Source organism: Etheostoma cragini, chromosome 19, assembly GCF_013103735.1.
Source record: "Etheostoma cragini isolate CJK2018 chromosome 19, CSU_Ecrag_1.0, whole genome shotgun sequence".
Classification (NCBI taxonomy): Eukaryota; Metazoa; Chordata; class Actinopteri; order Perciformes; family Percidae; genus Etheostoma; species Etheostoma cragini.
The window spans coordinates 855,620-872,092 of NC_048425.1; the positions used below are offsets into that span (position 1 = coordinate 855,620).

At 38.5% G+C, this 16,473-nt stretch overlaps 1 protein-coding gene across 1 annotated transcript; it reads left to right on the forward strand.

The window, feature by feature from the left end:
- The first annotated feature begins 7,051 nt into the window (after positions 1-7,051).
- On the forward strand, positions 7,052-10,655 carry LOC117962134 (butyrophilin subfamily 1 member A1-like). The gene is made up of 5 exons (XM_034901248.1): positions 7,052-7,223; positions 7,609-7,944; positions 8,900-9,181; positions 10,201-10,322; positions 10,510-10,655. Exons 1-5 carry the CDS (start codon positions 7,148-7,150, stop codon positions 10,522-10,524), a joined length of 831 nt encoding a protein of 276 aa, XP_034757139.1. The 5' UTR covers positions 7,052-7,147; the 3' UTR covers positions 10,525-10,655.
- Positions 10,656-16,473: the final 5,818 nt, after the last annotated feature.

Below are 16,473 nucleotides of genomic sequence, written 5' to 3' on the forward strand. Positions count from 1 at the left end.
GGGCCGTGATGTAGACAGGCGTGGCACACGGGCCGTGATGTAAACATGAGTGGCACACGGGCCGTGATGTAGACAGATGTAGACAGGCGTGGCACACGGGCCGTGATGTAGACAGGCGTGGCACACGGGCCGTGATATAAACATGAGTGGCACACGGGCCGTGATGTAGACAGATCAAAAATAAAAAATGCATGCACGGCAGATGTTTCATAAATATCTTTGAAAATGAAAATGGTACTTACCATTCGTAGATCTTTCTGAAAAGGAAAAGTTATTACACAGCTACTGATCCAAGCCTGTTACATAGTCTGGGCTCGGCGGCCATGATAGAGAGACATGTTATTAATTCACCTGCCATACATCACTGTCTAACTGATGTCAGCTATGCTACTTAGACTATCATGTACAGTTTATATTGATACATTTTTAAACTCATTGGTTATATATTGTTTATATTTAGCAGGAAGTCATAACTACGCAAAAATAAATTTTGATTCAATGTTCCAGTTATTTTTCCAATCATATTCATCTCATAACATTTAGGTTGCATTATAGAAGAAGCCAAAACAATGTCTCTATATCTTGTACTGTGAATAAATGTCTACGTAAAAAAAACCGAAAAAACATTGACACAGGGCATAGCACAGCTGCAGAGATGTAGAGACAGTTAAAGCAACCAGAGGCCATAATAGCAGTGATACAGGTAGGCACGGCGGCCAATCAGAAACAGTGGAAATAAAAAAGTCGTATCTTACCTTTGTAGATCCTCCAAATCCGCTCTCGGGTAAAAATGCAATTGATTTAACCAACAGCGTAATGGGACTAAGGAATAGCAGATCTACTCTATAGTCTGTACTAACAGCGTAAACATACAAGTGGTGCAACATGCACAAATGGAACGGCTCCCGACAGACTTACATTTTAGTTTTTATAGCTAAAGCCTTTGCTAAACAAGTATTTTTGGCATGGCTATGCACCGTTTTACAATTAAAGACTTCAGATTCACACAGAAAACGTAAATTAGTATCTAAATCCCCTGCCCTACATTAAAGATTGTATAATTTGTTAAATTGGACTACATCTTTTGTTTTACTTACTCCGCTCTTAAAGCCCAGAGAAAACCAGTATGTTATCATGGCTACACATTGTCTTTAGCTTAGACTTTATATCCAGGCAGAAACATAGCATCTCTTAACTTTAGAAACATTAAATCCCTCTAAAATACAGATACCATTGTATTTTACCAACAGTTCAAACCGATTAAATTGTTCTACTTTAACTTAATTGATCTAATGTTAAGCAAAGTAGCTAAGAATTTCACTATTTGTACTATGTAGGATTATGCATACGAGGAAAAACTAGATAAAGAAACATTATGGCACGGCGGCCATGTTGTAAACAGACGTTGCACAGGTAGGCACGGGGGCAAACCAGAAACACAGAAATTAAAAATGAAGTTGCATCTTATCTTTGTAGATCGTCCAAATCTGCTCTCGGGTGAACATGCAATCGATTTGAGTAACAGCACGATGAGACCAACGAATAGCCGATCTATGTTAGACTGGACGAGAGTTATCAAGCATCGTAAAGTGGTGCAACGTGCACAAAATGCACAGCTCCAGATTGGCCTACATCTATGTTTGTTTTTATCTTACTCCGCTCTTAAAACCCAGAAAACTACGCATAGATGTTCTTTCAGAGTTTAGACTCAGGCAGAAACATAGAATCTCTTACTATTAAATCACTCTGAAATACAGATACCATTGTATGTGGCTATAAACTGTTCAATGTAACTTACTAAATATTTTAACTTTTAACTTAATTTATCTAATGTTGAGCAAAGCAGCCAAGAATTTAACCATTTGTACTCCCATGCGAGAAAAAACTAGATTAAGATGAAACATTAGGGCACGGCGGCCATGTTGTAAACAGACGTTGGACAGGTAGGCACGGCGGCCATAGACCGTAATAATCGCTTAGTCAAGCATCGTAAAAGCAGTGCAACATGCAGAAATGGCACGGCGCCAGACTGGCTTTTATCTTACTCTGCTTTTAAAACACTAACATCATTATGTTGGCATAGCTGATCATCGTTTTACACTTTAAACGTTAGATTGGTGCAGAAATGTTGTATCTTTTAATATTAGAATTAAATCCCTTACCATACTGTTATAAATAGTTCGGATAAAATGGTTTTATTTTAGTATTTGTCAGCCTAATTTATCTATTGTTAGGAAGTAATCTAGAGCAAAGCAGCTAAGAATTTCACAATTTGTACTTTTTAGGATTTTGCATGCGCGGAACAACTAGATTAAGATTTAACATTATGGCACGGCGGCATTGTTGTAAAGAGAAGGATTTAGAGAGAAAGACAGATGTGGCACACGGGCCATGATAGAGAGATGGATCAAAGAGCAAGGTAGGCACGGCGGCCAACCAGAAAAACAGTAGAAAAAAAAAATAAAGTCGCATCTTACCTTTGAAGATCCTCCAAATTCGCTCTCGGGTAAAAATGAAATCGATTTAAGCAACGGCGCGATGAGAATACACCTTTTGTTTCTTACTCCACTCTTAAAACCCAGACAAAACCACTATGTTGCTACGCATTGTTGTTTGCTTAGACTTTAGATCCAGACAAACAAATTAAATCCCTCTGCAATACAGATACCATTGTAAACTTAATTCATCTACTGTTAGATGAATTAGCAGCTGCCAACTAGAAACACAGAAATAAAAAAATAAAGTCACATCTTACCTTTGTAGATCCTCCAAATCCGCTCTCTGGTAAAAATGCAATCGATTCAAGTAACGGCGCGATGGGACTAACGAATGGCCGATCTGCTCTATAGACACGACTACCAGCGTTGTTGACCATCCTAAAGCGGTGCAACATGCACAAATGGCGCGGCTTCCGACTGACCTACATTTTGGTTGCTTTGCTCTTAGAACCCTGGCAAATAAATTATGTTTGCATGGCTACGAATCGGACGCTTGGACGTTAAATTAGTGCTGAAATGTAGTCTCTCATAATTTATTAAGAAAAATCCAATCCCTGTCGTACTTCTCTATCGGCCTACACCTTGTGTTTTTTTTATCTTACTTGCTCTTAAAACCTCGGCAAAACCAGTAGTTAGCATGGATAAGCATCATCGTTCAGTTAAAGACTTTAGATTCTGACAGAAAACGTAGACTCTTAATAACTTTAATCAAATTTCCCTGCCATACATAGTGTTTACTGGTTCTAAATAGTTTAATGCAATTATATTTTCTTTTAACTTAATGTTAAGATTCATTTATACATTTTTCGGTGTTAATCTAGAGCAAACACAAGAATTTTTACCATTTATCGTAAATTTATTTATATTATTAATGATATTAATAATTTAATTAATGCACAGGGGAATAGATTGAGATTAAACAATATGACATGCCTCACGTGTTTTACAGAGAGATGTGGCACACGGGCCGTGATGTAGACATGAGTGGCACACGGGCCATGATGTAGACAGGAGTGGCACACGGGCCATGATGTAGACAGGAGTGGCACACGGGCCTTGATTTAAAAATGAGTGGCACACGGGCCATGATGTAGACAGATGTAGACAGGAGTGGCACACGGGCCATGATGTAAACATGCGTGGCACACAGGCCGTGATGAAGACAGGAGTGGCACACGGGCCATGATTTAAAAATGAGTGGCACACGGGCCGTGATGTAGACAGATCGATCAAAAATAAAAAAAGGCATGCACGGACGTCTGAATGATAGCTTTGGCTGAAACCAAAATGAAAATGGTACTCACCATTCGTAGATCTTTCTGAAAAGGAACGTCATTGCAAAGCTACTGATCCAAACCTACTCCATAATTTATCATTAATTCACCTGCCATACACCACTTATTTTTTAAGTCAGCTATCCTGCATTGACTAGTATGTACAGTTAGTATTGATCCATCATTTTATCATATAAAATACATGATAAAATGATAACATCACTACATGTTGTACTGATGTGACACAGTGACAGTGACAGACATAAAGAAATAGTTCAGTCCAAATAATTTTTTTTTAAAAAGGCCGTCACTGCTGGTGTGTGTTAGTCATCAGGGAAATTCAGCCAATAAGTGAAGATTTTAAGTGAATTCATGATAACTTACTGGCAGGTACTGGAAGGCATGCAGCAAACACACAGGTGCTGTTCTAGTGGCTTCAAGACAGTCCTGAAACCAGGTAGAGCAGCACCTGGGACAAACAGAGAGCCCTGCAGGGAACCTGTATATGTCCAGCTGGGCTAATCAGGGCAAATGGGAAGCAGGTGGGCGGGGAAGGAAGGCCACTTTAGGGTTAATAAGGTAAACTGGGAACAGGTGAGGAGGTGGGCGGCTAGAGGGAGGTACAGAGAAGCAGAATCTCAACATTTGCTCATTTGCTTACTCTGGCAAATGATAGTGAAAAAATAAGTAAAAATACAACTTCATATTAACACTCGTACGGTTTTCAGGTCAAATTGACCCATTTCTAATTTTTACAAGAAGAAAAATGGTCCAAGTTCCATGTTTTCTACCTGAAATCAGCGTCCTTTCCTTATTTCCTGAGATAAACATGTATTCCTGACTCAGAACATTATTCTGGATATGACACTTATGTTGTTTCCATAGTGGATTTTTAACATGAATTATAACCTTATGATAAAAAACAAACCCCACTTCCATGTTTAATAGTGTGCTAGTAGAGACTGATGCATTCCCTAAACATAGATGTTATCTCAGCTGTTGGAAATGGAGATAAAGATGATATTTGTTAATAGATAATGAAGGAACATTGTATTTCAGAATTGTTTTTAAAACCCTAAAAAAGTCCCGGGTTAAGTAGGGTAATCTGTTTCAGCACCATTCAGTGGTCCTATGTGTGTGTGTGTGTGTGTGTGTGTGTGTGTGTGTGTGTGTGTGTGTGTGTGTGTGGACAACTTTCTAAATTTGACAACACAGAATTTAGAAAAAATTTGAGAAATGTGCAACAAGTAGCAAACATGAAAATGTTATTTATGTTACTATTTCCAGGGGACTTTTAAAAGAGATGCAGACATAGTCAAAGTTAATAAAGGCATTTATTAGTTTTAGCACGTGTGTTACACTGTAGAATTTACATTGACTGTTGTAAAAACTGGTGTGAAAGACTGTAAGACATTACAGTCTGTGGTATGCAAAAATTGTACATAAAACCCTAAATACACAAAGTCATAACATTTTGGTCTGATTAATTGATATATCTGTTATATATTGGCACAGTTGACCTCAACAAGATATTACTAACTGGCCATCTTTGGACTTAGACTTAGACTTCTCTTTATTAATCCTTTTGGGATGACTCTCGCAAGGAAATTTCCAGCATCCGTTTTAGCAAGAAAAGAAAAATGACAGACTAAGGATAACAAAAATAGCATTAATAATAATAATAATAATAATAACAATAAGAACATTTGTCAATAAAAAGACATAAAAAGACATATACCATCAATTATCAGTAGAAAGTTTCAGTGTTGAGTCAAGTGTTAAAGTTTGTTTCATGCATAAGATTTCAAACTGTGTAATTAGCCTCCCCAGACACACTGTATGTTGTACAGCTGGCTCTGTGATCCTGGGGAGTCCTGTCCCCCTTGTGATGAAGCTGTGACTCTGAGCTGCAGACTGAAGCAGATGTCCACTAGTCTCACCACTCAATTATTTGACATTACTAAGAATTGGTTCAAAAGGTAGTTAGAGAAGATACAAAAAGCTTAAACTCTGAAGACCTGAAACCTTGGCCTTAGTATCTGATGTATTGTCTAAACCAATTGTATTTCAAAATGATGTTTTGACTGATGTCGGAGGATTTCCTACAGCTAACATCTTTTTTAAAATTGGTAATCTAAGTAACTGACAAAATAAATGGATACAATATGGTTTAACCCAAATAACCCTTCCTCGGGTCAAATTGCCCCGTTGTCCTTTATCAATGTTCTTTTTAATTCCCCAAAATAACATGATTGATTCCACCCAACACTCGTTGCCAATTACAGATCTCTACTTTCATTAATTTTGGGGCGTCTTATTCAATGTTATAGCATTGTAAAACAAATGGAAGTGTTTTTGAAATAGTATTGAGTAAAAGTTGACATATTCCAGTCTGTGATTATCATCAACATCCATTCCTTTAATTTTAGTCTCAATAATTCCTAATTTCTGCTTTTCTAACTCAAACATTAGGTATAATTTCCTATAAATGAGGTTTATTGACCATAAATTCTAAAAATAACTGTAAATCTAAAGTTAATGAGTTAGTGTTACGGAGTGTTGAAAACGTCAAAAAGCATCAAAAGTGTTGAAAAAAGGGACAACAATTTAAGAAAAAGTTAAAAACATGAGAAGTGTCAACAAACCTGTTGATTTTCAATTTTGACGTGAAGACAACACAAGGGTTGAGTATTATATTAAAATCAACAAGCATGTATTTAAAGACATTTCAAATGCACCACACACCATTATGTGTCCAGGAGCTGATTCTAACTTCGGTTTAACCATATCTACATCAGTCTAACCAAAACTTCCTCACCGCCAGCACGGCATGAAAGACGGTATGGAAATATTCAGTGAGACATGAGAGCTGCCAGTTGAAGGACTCGTTTTAACCTTCTACAGGTATGTTGTAATAACTTACAGCACCCAGACCTGAGCTGTAGCAGACGTGCATCTAGCTGTGACTGATTTAAACAGATACTCTTACACCATTCTGCAGGTTATTTAAGAGTTTGTCACTGAACTGTAAGCTGCTGTTGCTCTTTACTGTTTAAGACTTCTGTTCCGCATGTAAGAGACATGCAGAGAGTTGGTTACTGCACAGTTAAAAATGTATGTATTTGTCCTATATACAAGAAAATACTGTAATTGAAAACACTACAGATCTTAAAGCTGCACATTGCATTAAAACTTTCACTTATTTAAGTTAAACCTGAACATTACACATTCTTTCATCTTATTTTGTGAATGTAAAGTGAGGCTGAGTGACGTCTAATATTTCATCATTTTGTGATTCACACTGTTTTATTATTTGTAAATTTACATTTTACAAATTTTTTAGCTTTCAGAAGCCCAGGATGTCTCACCTGAGAGATGGACCAGGTCTTAAGTCTTCACACAGTTCTCTTACTGGTGGTGTGTGTCCTTCTCTCGGCACCCTGTTTTGAAGGTAAGATGTACACAAACACATTAGCAACAGCTAAATGAATGCAAAAGAACATGTAATCATTTCAGTGTAAAATGTAACATGAGCAGAAACATGCAGTAATTTTACAATTCTGTGAGTAAAAAGTCACTTTTTTAGATCAACTTTGTCTGGAAAACACAAGCTTCCTAGATTTGTATGAACACACTTTAACTGTCACATGCAAATTTTAACAGTTTGCTGTATCAAACTGCAGTAATCTTTAACGACACATTTAATTATTATCTACCAACCTTTTACTAAGCTGCAGTCTGACGTCAAAGGCCACTGAGCTTTGAGAGATCCTCAGAAAGGATTTGAGTCACAGAAACACATTGTTCGAGTTGAAACAGATGGGTATCTTCCTTAGGTCTGCATGTTGTTGGTCCGTCTCAGCCGATAACGGCAACAGTTGGGGATGAAACCGTTTTACCGTGCCACCTGGAACCGGCCACGGCAGCTTCAGGCATGACCGTAGAGTGGGCGAGACCGGACCTGGACCCCAGGTTTGTCCATGTGTGGCGGGACGGTGTGGAACTGGAGAGTAAAACACACCCGTCTTACAAGAGAAGAACGTCGGTGTTCCCTGACAAGCTGAAGCTCGGAGACGTTTCACTGAATCTCTCCAAAGTGAAACTTTCTGATGGGGGGACGTATAAATGCTTCGTTCCAGGACACGGGGACTCGTTAATTCAGCTTGTTGTAGGTAAGAACATGTTAATATTGATCCATCAAATCAGCTAAGTTATGTGTTTTTGTTTATTTCTTGCAGTACTAGTAAGATTTATGTGAGTGTCTCAATGAAATGAGTCTTTACATACTGGTGGGACACTACCTAAATTGTTTTTTTGTCCCTGAGCCTGCAAGGTGAGGGAGACCAGGAAGTGCTGTTAGCATGGATCAGATAGCAGGCAAATTAATTCTGATGTAAAAGCATTTGCAAAAGTGCAGTATACTGTCTGTGTTGTGAGTTCAATAAGCACATGCTTGTTTGAATGTGCATCAACGACTACGTTTACATGCACATATTATGTTTTTGCCATTATTCCAAAAAAGACAATATTCTGACTAAGCTGTTTAGATGGCTAATGTCTAAATATTCCTGTTCACATGCAGCCTTAAAAGCAGGGTTTTCCACTGGTGGTGGACGCACAAACACACCCTCCCTCTTTCATTCCTTCAGCCAGCTTCTAAAAGCTTGGCGTTATGTCAAGTGTGCCTATTCAAAAACCTGTTGTTTAAATGTAGCTGTGTTTCATCTTTTTTTCTGTTGGCCTTGCATCTGAACCGCCGCCTTGCAAAGTGTTGGCGGCTTGGTTTGTGTACAACAACCATAGCAATGCACAGAGCTGACCGTAAGCTAGAAACAGGCAAGAGGCCACAAACTGGAGCAAACTGCAGTAAAAACCCTTAATGAGACACATATTTTAAATGTAGTGTGCATGTCCTAAAATTGCTTGATAACTTAAAACTTGAGTAATACCAGCATAGCACAAGTCTTAATCGGAGAATGCTAAATTCGTAAAAAGGCCTTATACGACATATTCAAACAAAATATGCTGTGACAATAGTGGAATATTTATGTACATATAAAGGTAGTCAATAAGTTTGTATGTACACATGCTTGTTCCATTTCATTTTGTTCCTCTCTTTATTTTAAGGTGCTGTTAGCTCACCTTTCATAGTGAGTATTAACAGATCCTCCAGTGGCGTTGCTCTGCAGTGTGAGTCTGAAGGCTGGTATCCAGAGCCTGAGGTGTCGTGGCTGGACGCTGAGGGAAACCTCCTCTCTGCTGGACCTACAGAGACCGTCAGAGGTCCTGATGATCTCTACACTGTCAGCAGCAGAGTCACTGTGGAGAAGAGACCCAGCAACAGATTCACCTGTAGAGTCCAGCAGAAGGACACTAACCAGACCAGAGACACACATATTCAGATTTCAGGTACAAATACAAAATGGCTGGAGCCCCCATTAGCAGCCCCCTTTACAGAAAAGAATAACAATTAGCTACACATTAAGAGTTGTGGGTCTGTAAATATAAAGTTAGTTCCTAGGTTGATGCTAGAGGAAAGTAGTAAGAAGAATGACTGTTCTTACAGAGGGTGACTCATTCATTATAATGTGAATTGCTCACTGGTAGCCATTTGCAAGAAAATTAATAAGGCTTTCTCGAGTGTATTCCGATATTAAAAAGGATTGCATTGAATTTGCTGCAAAGCTCTACCCTGTACCTAAATGGACCGGTTTGTCCTGATTGGGGCATAATGCTCAGTTTGGCAGCCTGCCTATTTTATGTGATATGAAACCAGATGGTCACAAAGGAGTAATGGTCAAAGGGTCACCAAAGTCACTTTAATCCTCCTGGGGACCATGAGTATCTACACCAGATTTTACAATAGTTTTTGAGATTATCTTACTTACCTTGCACGGCAGCTAGATGATCACAAGATCACACAAGAAACGAATATCACACAAGAATCCATCTAGTCAAGCTTTAAGTAATGCGTGGGTTTCCAGTGTCCAGTGAGGATCTACTGGTAGCTCGGACTATGGTTTAGGTGTGTGATGGCCACCACGGTTTGTTAAAAACAACAATAGCAGAAGTGATAGACAGATGATTTATCCTATCATCTGCCAGGTACTGTAATCTTTGAGGGTGCCCGCCATTTACCAAACAGCTTCCAATGACTTAGATGGTTCTGTGTAACCAACCGTCTCCCTAACCCTAACCATTGGCTGATCCTAGTGCCTTCCACGCAGAGCTGCCCAGGACTTTGTTTGCTGTAAATGACTTAAATGTTTTCTAATTTAATGAAATGCTCACTTTGATATTTCTAAATAAGTGATCAGAATCAGCTTTATTCGCCAGGTATGAGGACACATACGAGGAATTTTTCTTTGGAGCATTGTTTGTGCAGTTTGACATAAGTGATGATTAGTTTCTTTGTTTTATCATTTCAGCCGATTTCTTCACGGTGCCACCGAGTTCACCTGTTTGTGTCAACATTGGTGTTATTGCTCTGGTTATTTTCATTCTGTGTAGTCTGGCCGTTGCCTTTGCTTGGTGGAAATGGAAAACATCAGTAAGTTAATTCATCTATTATTTCACATTTGCAACCCTGCATTTTTGTTCATGTTCCATAGCACTTTAGAGAAAATATGTCACAGTATTTAAAGTTTAGTAAAACGGCATGTTAGTACTGTTGAATCTTTCAGAGCACTCCATGAACTATAACTTTTAACTTAAATTTCTTTCCTGTATGCACACAGAGGCAAACCCTGTAACTGAAGTCTGGGATGGAACCGTCACGGAAATGAAGGACAAGAAGAGTTTGTTAGTTACTACAAAATGTAGAGGTCACTGTTCAAGCAAGTACTACACTGCGGTACTGGACCTTCCTTCTGTGATTGTGACTTACCAACGCATGCAAAATGGCCGTACATGATATTCAAATACATAACGTGGTTATTCTGCAGAAGCTTTGTAATTGTTAAATGTCGACACACAGTCACAGGTATCATACTGTAGACACTCAAGTGAATAAAAACTACTCTGTACAGACTTTGTGGGGTCAAAACACAAAAAGACTTTACGTCATATTTGAGAGCTGTCATATTTATATATTCCCAGTGGAGACCTGCTTATAGACCTGCTTATAGACCTGCTTATTCAAACTCATTTTATTCAAGATGGAAATTCAGGGGGTTGCTCTACATCTGCCAGGTTCACACTAGATTTCAGGTTAACTAATTGGTAAATACTTTGAATAGATTACAATATATAAAAGTCTATTGCTTGGTTATGAACGCCATTTAAGTTTTCATGCATGGGCAAAAAAAGTGATTTTAGCATGTAGGGAACCCTATATACAGTGGGGTTGGAAAGTTTGGGCATCCCAGGTAAAAAGTTGTATTTATGTGCATAAAGAAGCCAAGAAAAGACGGAAAAATCTCTAAAAGGCATCAAATGACGGATCAAACATTCATATTATACGTCTCAAAAAGTTAGATTTTATTTCCATCATTTACACTTTAATTTAAAGGGCCAGTACAAGGCTTTAACTCTGCAGGGTGCAAAAAAACGTTTGCAAATGCCATTTTTTTGTTTCCTGTTATTTTTAAAGTGTAAATAATGGAATAAAATCTTTATGATATAAAAAATCTTTTTCCATCTTTTCTTGGCTTCTTTATGTAAATGTAATGTAAATGTAAATGTACATGTATTTTATTTATGTAGCACCTTACATCGACCGATATGTGAACCAAAGTGCTTTACAACAGATAAAACCACAGATTTAAAACAACAACACACCAATAACAAAGATACAATAATGAATATTTGTATGCACATTAACACAACTTTTTACTTGGGGGGCCCAAACTCTCGAACCCAACTGTACTGGGCCACTTCATCATGTTGTCAATACAGTCATTCATGGGCCACTTTTGATCTTTTGCATTTACTTTTGATTGTGTGGACCACAAGATATAAGTCACAATGCAGACGTTCTTTTTACTCATACCCTTATTTTGATCTTTTTGAATATTTCCAGTAATTTTGCAAGACAAAGCCGATGGCTAATGATGAAAAAAGACAACCTGCACCACAACAAGTGTATTTAAAGTGTATTTAATATCTGTAATTTCCCCTTGCCGGACTACTAAAGTACACAACACATCACATTACATTACATTAAAAGCAGCAGTGGTGGCTTCAGTACAGCAAAGTGGTTTAACTGTAAACTGGTACAATAAAAAGTCATTTCGAAGATGCTTTGAAAAACCATTTAATGTTTATTGCATCCCATTCTGCAAACATGCGTTAAATATTCACAGGTTCCATGTAAATTATTTTAAAAAATGTACTTTAGTAATACTAAATACACCTCAGTCATCAACATAACCATACATAACATTATAAGACAAAGTACAACCTTATTTTGAAATGACAGGTGATGCTTTTTGTAATGCAGTCTATTTTTCCAAATTGCTTAGTTTTCAAATACTTCATGGTTTTCATTTCTTTGCTGAATTTATTACTAAAAACGGCAATATTGTTACCAAGTTGCAGTTTGCTTAGCTTTGAGTTTTAGAAATAGTGACAGATTCAAAGTACAAATACAGTGGTCAAAATGTTTGATACAGCAGAGAAATTACAACACAAAGAACAAATACTACTCCTTATTGACCCCGTACTCAACAAAGTATATGTTGTATACTAGAGAGAACCAAGTCCACTACTAAATAATGTACAAAAAGTTCCATAGAGTGTATTTGATGTCTCTAAACTTTAAACTCTAAACATATAGCGTGCTGTAAGCAGGTCCTCCATGTCCTTTAGTAAGGTGTTTCTTCCTCAGTAATCTGTAAGACACAGAAACCACCAAATGAATGATGTTTATGCACAAGATAGTACATTAACCCCCATGTTGTCCTTGGTTCAACTTGACCCTTTTTCAGTTATTTATTTATTTTTGGCAAAACAAATGGTCCGTCGTAATAAGCACTGAAAATGTCAACAATAAAAATATCCCAAAACCTTGGCAAAAACATCACAAAAAGCACCTGCAACATTGAAAAAGTGACAAAATGTTAGTTTTTTTCATGGTTGATGGGAAAACAACACAATGGTTAAAGAGGTATCCAAATCCCAGCTATAGGCTGAAGTGGCCAAACAGTGGAATTGCAACCTCCGTGTCTGTCACGTGATGCCATGGAGAAAGAGACGTCTGTGAATCTGAGGATACATTTTTTCGAACGTCACCCCATTAAATGACTCACTTCAGATAGTTGCTTTAATTTCACAATGAGCATTAAGTTACCTTCTCTGTCTTTCTTGGCCTATGTGTTGGTAATTTAAACGTCTGGCGTATGTGATTAAAATAAGTAAACGCCAGCGTTACTGTGAGCCCTACCTCCTCAGCTGTCTGGATTAAATCATATTCGAGCTCCTGGTCTGTAGAAGGTGGGTCGGCTACTGCTGACAGCGCTGCTGTAAATGTGAAGCTGAACACTCCTGGTTCTGGAAATATGGAAATAATTGAAAGTGTCTTAGCCTTTGGTAAGATGTCTTCATCGTAGTAAGCAACATTTTAAAAACACTGACATGTTTTGGGTCTGTCCCGTTACTGTTCTTGTGACCCTAAGGAAAGCTGATGTTGTGTCAGGGTCGTCCAAAACCACCCATGTCCCAATAATGACCAGACCCAAACAGAAGCTGTAGTAAATAAAAAAATAATAAATAAATAATTAAATTACCATCACGGGTAAAAGTGGAGTGAAAAGACAGAGGCAAAGGTTCATCCTGATCTGAAAAAAAGAGACACAAAGTTAAAAGTTAAGGACATGGTACACTGAACCAGGGCTGTAGTACTCGAGTCCGGTTTTGGACTAGAGTCCCGTCTCGAGACCGTTTTTCTGTGGTCTCGGACTTGTCTCGGACTCGCTAGTATTTGGACTCGGACTTGTCTCGGTCTCGGCCACTGGTCTTGCCAAATATGGCTTCTGGTCTTGACCGAGTCCAGGTGTCTTTATTATGTTGATAGTAATATTGGAGGGAAAGTGAAACCCAAAATGATTGTCTTGATACTGTCATGCATGCATAAGACCTGTTTTCTGTCCTGGACTCGGTCAAGACTTGGACTGAAACCTCTTTGGACTCGGTCTTGACTCTGACTCAAACCTTTTTGGACTCAGCCTTGCGTTGGACTCGACTAGTCATGGTCTTAACTACAGCCCTGAACTATAGCATGGTTCCCCTTGAAATAAACACAGGTTGGGTTTTGAGCTAAGGTCAGAATGCTACTTTGGTCCTGTGGAGGACTGCAGGGGTTGAGGGGCCCTCTTACCTTTATCTGTCTGTGGTTTTGTGCTTCGGTTTGTGTCGAGTCTCAAATTATCAGCAGCATCTGCGGCGCCAAAAACACCACACAGTTAGATGATGTGACTTTGTAAAAAAAGAGGTTCTCATACATCTCTGGTCCCAACCTGTTCCTGAACTTTAAACTCAGACGGACGAATGGTTTAGCACTTACCCTCAAAGTGCATCTGGTTACCTTTCTTTTTCTTCTTGTCTTTTTGGAGGACAGTGTACAGGTCCTTGTTTGGATCACTCATCATGACCTCCAATAAGACTGAAACAGGAAGGACCTTTATTATCATTGGCTGGGCTATTTCAGCAGAATTATGTTGTAGAGTAATTTCAGTGAGGTAGGTAGGCAGGCATGCATATGCAGGTATTCACTGACAAAAATAGGCATGGCATCCAATATATGAACACACATAGACATAGAGTACAGAAGGAGACGGGGGGGGGGGGGAAACACCAGTAGGTATTTAGGAGTATGTAATAAGTGAGTTATTTCTTTTTCCTGTGTTATGGTACATAGGCTATTACATACATATTTAAATCAAGTGTAAACCTGGCTTTCCATTTCTAATTTGGAAAGGTTGGAAAGTTACCGCTAATCAATAGTTATTTATTTTTCTTCTTTTAGGAAAGTTAACCAGATACAGTGAAGCCCGGAGAGGCCAGAGCTGTGACGTCCAGTAAGACCTGAACACACCATGCCACACCTCACATACTGTAGTCTTTAATCAGAATCAGATCAGAATCAGCTTCGTTCGCCAGGTATGAGGACACATACCAGGAATTTGACTTAGGAGCATATAATGTATATACATATGTGTGTTTGCGTGGATGTGTGGGTGTGTGTTTGTGTGTGTGTTTGTGGGTGTGTGTGTGTGTGTGTTTGTATTATATACTTCTTCATAAATGACTTCCAATTAGGAGTGCCCAGATCCTGATCTAAGTCCTTTGATACCAGCACATAGGCCAATGTGGTACTTAACTACTCCAGCTGTAGCCCCCTAAATTCGGCACTCAATATTTTTCACGTAATTGTTTCACATTGATATAAATGTTGAGGGTCCTGGGAACTGCAAAAACACTCCACTACAGAGTGGTGCGTCTTTTACATGATAAACAACTTGTGTCAGAGGACAGCTCCCGGCTGCAGAGAGCCTGAACCCAAACCCGACACAAGCCAAGTTTTATTGTGGCCTGTTGACATTAACAACATCTGACATGTCCAGCGTAACAAATTCAATCAACAGAATCGCCAAACCTTGGTTTTGTGTGTATTTCGTATAATTTGAGTACCTAGCTGTTTCTTCCAGTAAAGTAGTCCGATCACCAACAGCTGCAGGAACAACACGACAGAGACAGCGGTCCAGAGCAGGACGTAGTACTGGTGGGAAACCATCTCTGGAAGGATGACAGAAAGGATTAAATGCTCTGTTTTTATCGGATAATACAATATGGAAGATACTGCGTTTATGTTGGAAACGTTCTGGTCACAACTTGACACATTGCAGCTTTCTGCAAATAGTTTAAAAAAAGGCATGCTTCTTCTTATCTTCTATCCCCTTATCTTTACCCCTTATCTTCTATCCCCTTATCTTAGGCCCTTATCTTCTTTCCCCTTCTCTTCTATCCCCTTATCTTCTTCTTATCTAAACCCTTTCTCTTCTTTCCCCTTATCTTAACCCCTTATCTTCTATCCCCTTATTATTACCCCTTATCTTCTTTCCCCTTCTCTTCTATCCCCTTATCTTCTTCTTATCTAAACCCCTTCTCTTCTTTCCCCTTATCTTAACCCCTTATCTTCTATCCCCTTATCTTAACCCCTTCTCTTCTTTCCCCTTATCTTCTTTCCCCTTATCTTCTATCCCCTTATCTTTACCCCTTATATTCTTTCCCCTTATCTTCTATCCCCTTATCTTGATCCTCTATCTTTAAGACTGTAAATCAAAGTATCCCACACTATTTAACAGTGCCCTATACCTTCTGTACCATTTGATCTAATCGAAACATTTTAAATGTCTTGTGCATCATTTTGTACACGTTTCCCTAAAAGGTTTGCCCGACATATTTAGGGTTTAGAGCAGAGATCTTCAAAAAGGGGTCCAGGACTCCTAGGGGATCCTAAGATTCTCTGCTGGGGGACCTCCAAATTATTGTCAATTTTTTTAAAGTTTTTTCAAAAATGAAAATGTCTTAACATGAATCCAACACATTATTAGCCCAAATAAATCCACATTGATGATAGGTTTACTGGCCTATAGGTAAGGTTGTAACTAAGGCCATCCACGGATACAGTTTATCCCTAAGGAGTCACTGTTCCACATGACGATGATTCATAAAATCATGCCAACAATCATTATTTTAATAGC

Bases quoted from the DNA above. Each gene is read 5' to 3' on its own strand.
- LOC117962134 (XM_034901248.1), top strand. From the start codon at position 7,148: ATGGACCAGGTCTTAAGTCTTCACACAGTTCTCTTACTGGTGGTGTGT. The intron at 7,224-7,608 runs GTAAGATGTACA...TATCTTCCTTAG, and splicing joins CTCGGCACCCTGTTTTGAAG to GTCTGCATGTTGTTGGTCCG. The intron at 9,182-10,200 runs GTACAAATACAA...TTATCATTTCAG, and splicing joins CACACATATTCAGATTTCAG to CCGATTTCTTCACGGTGCCA.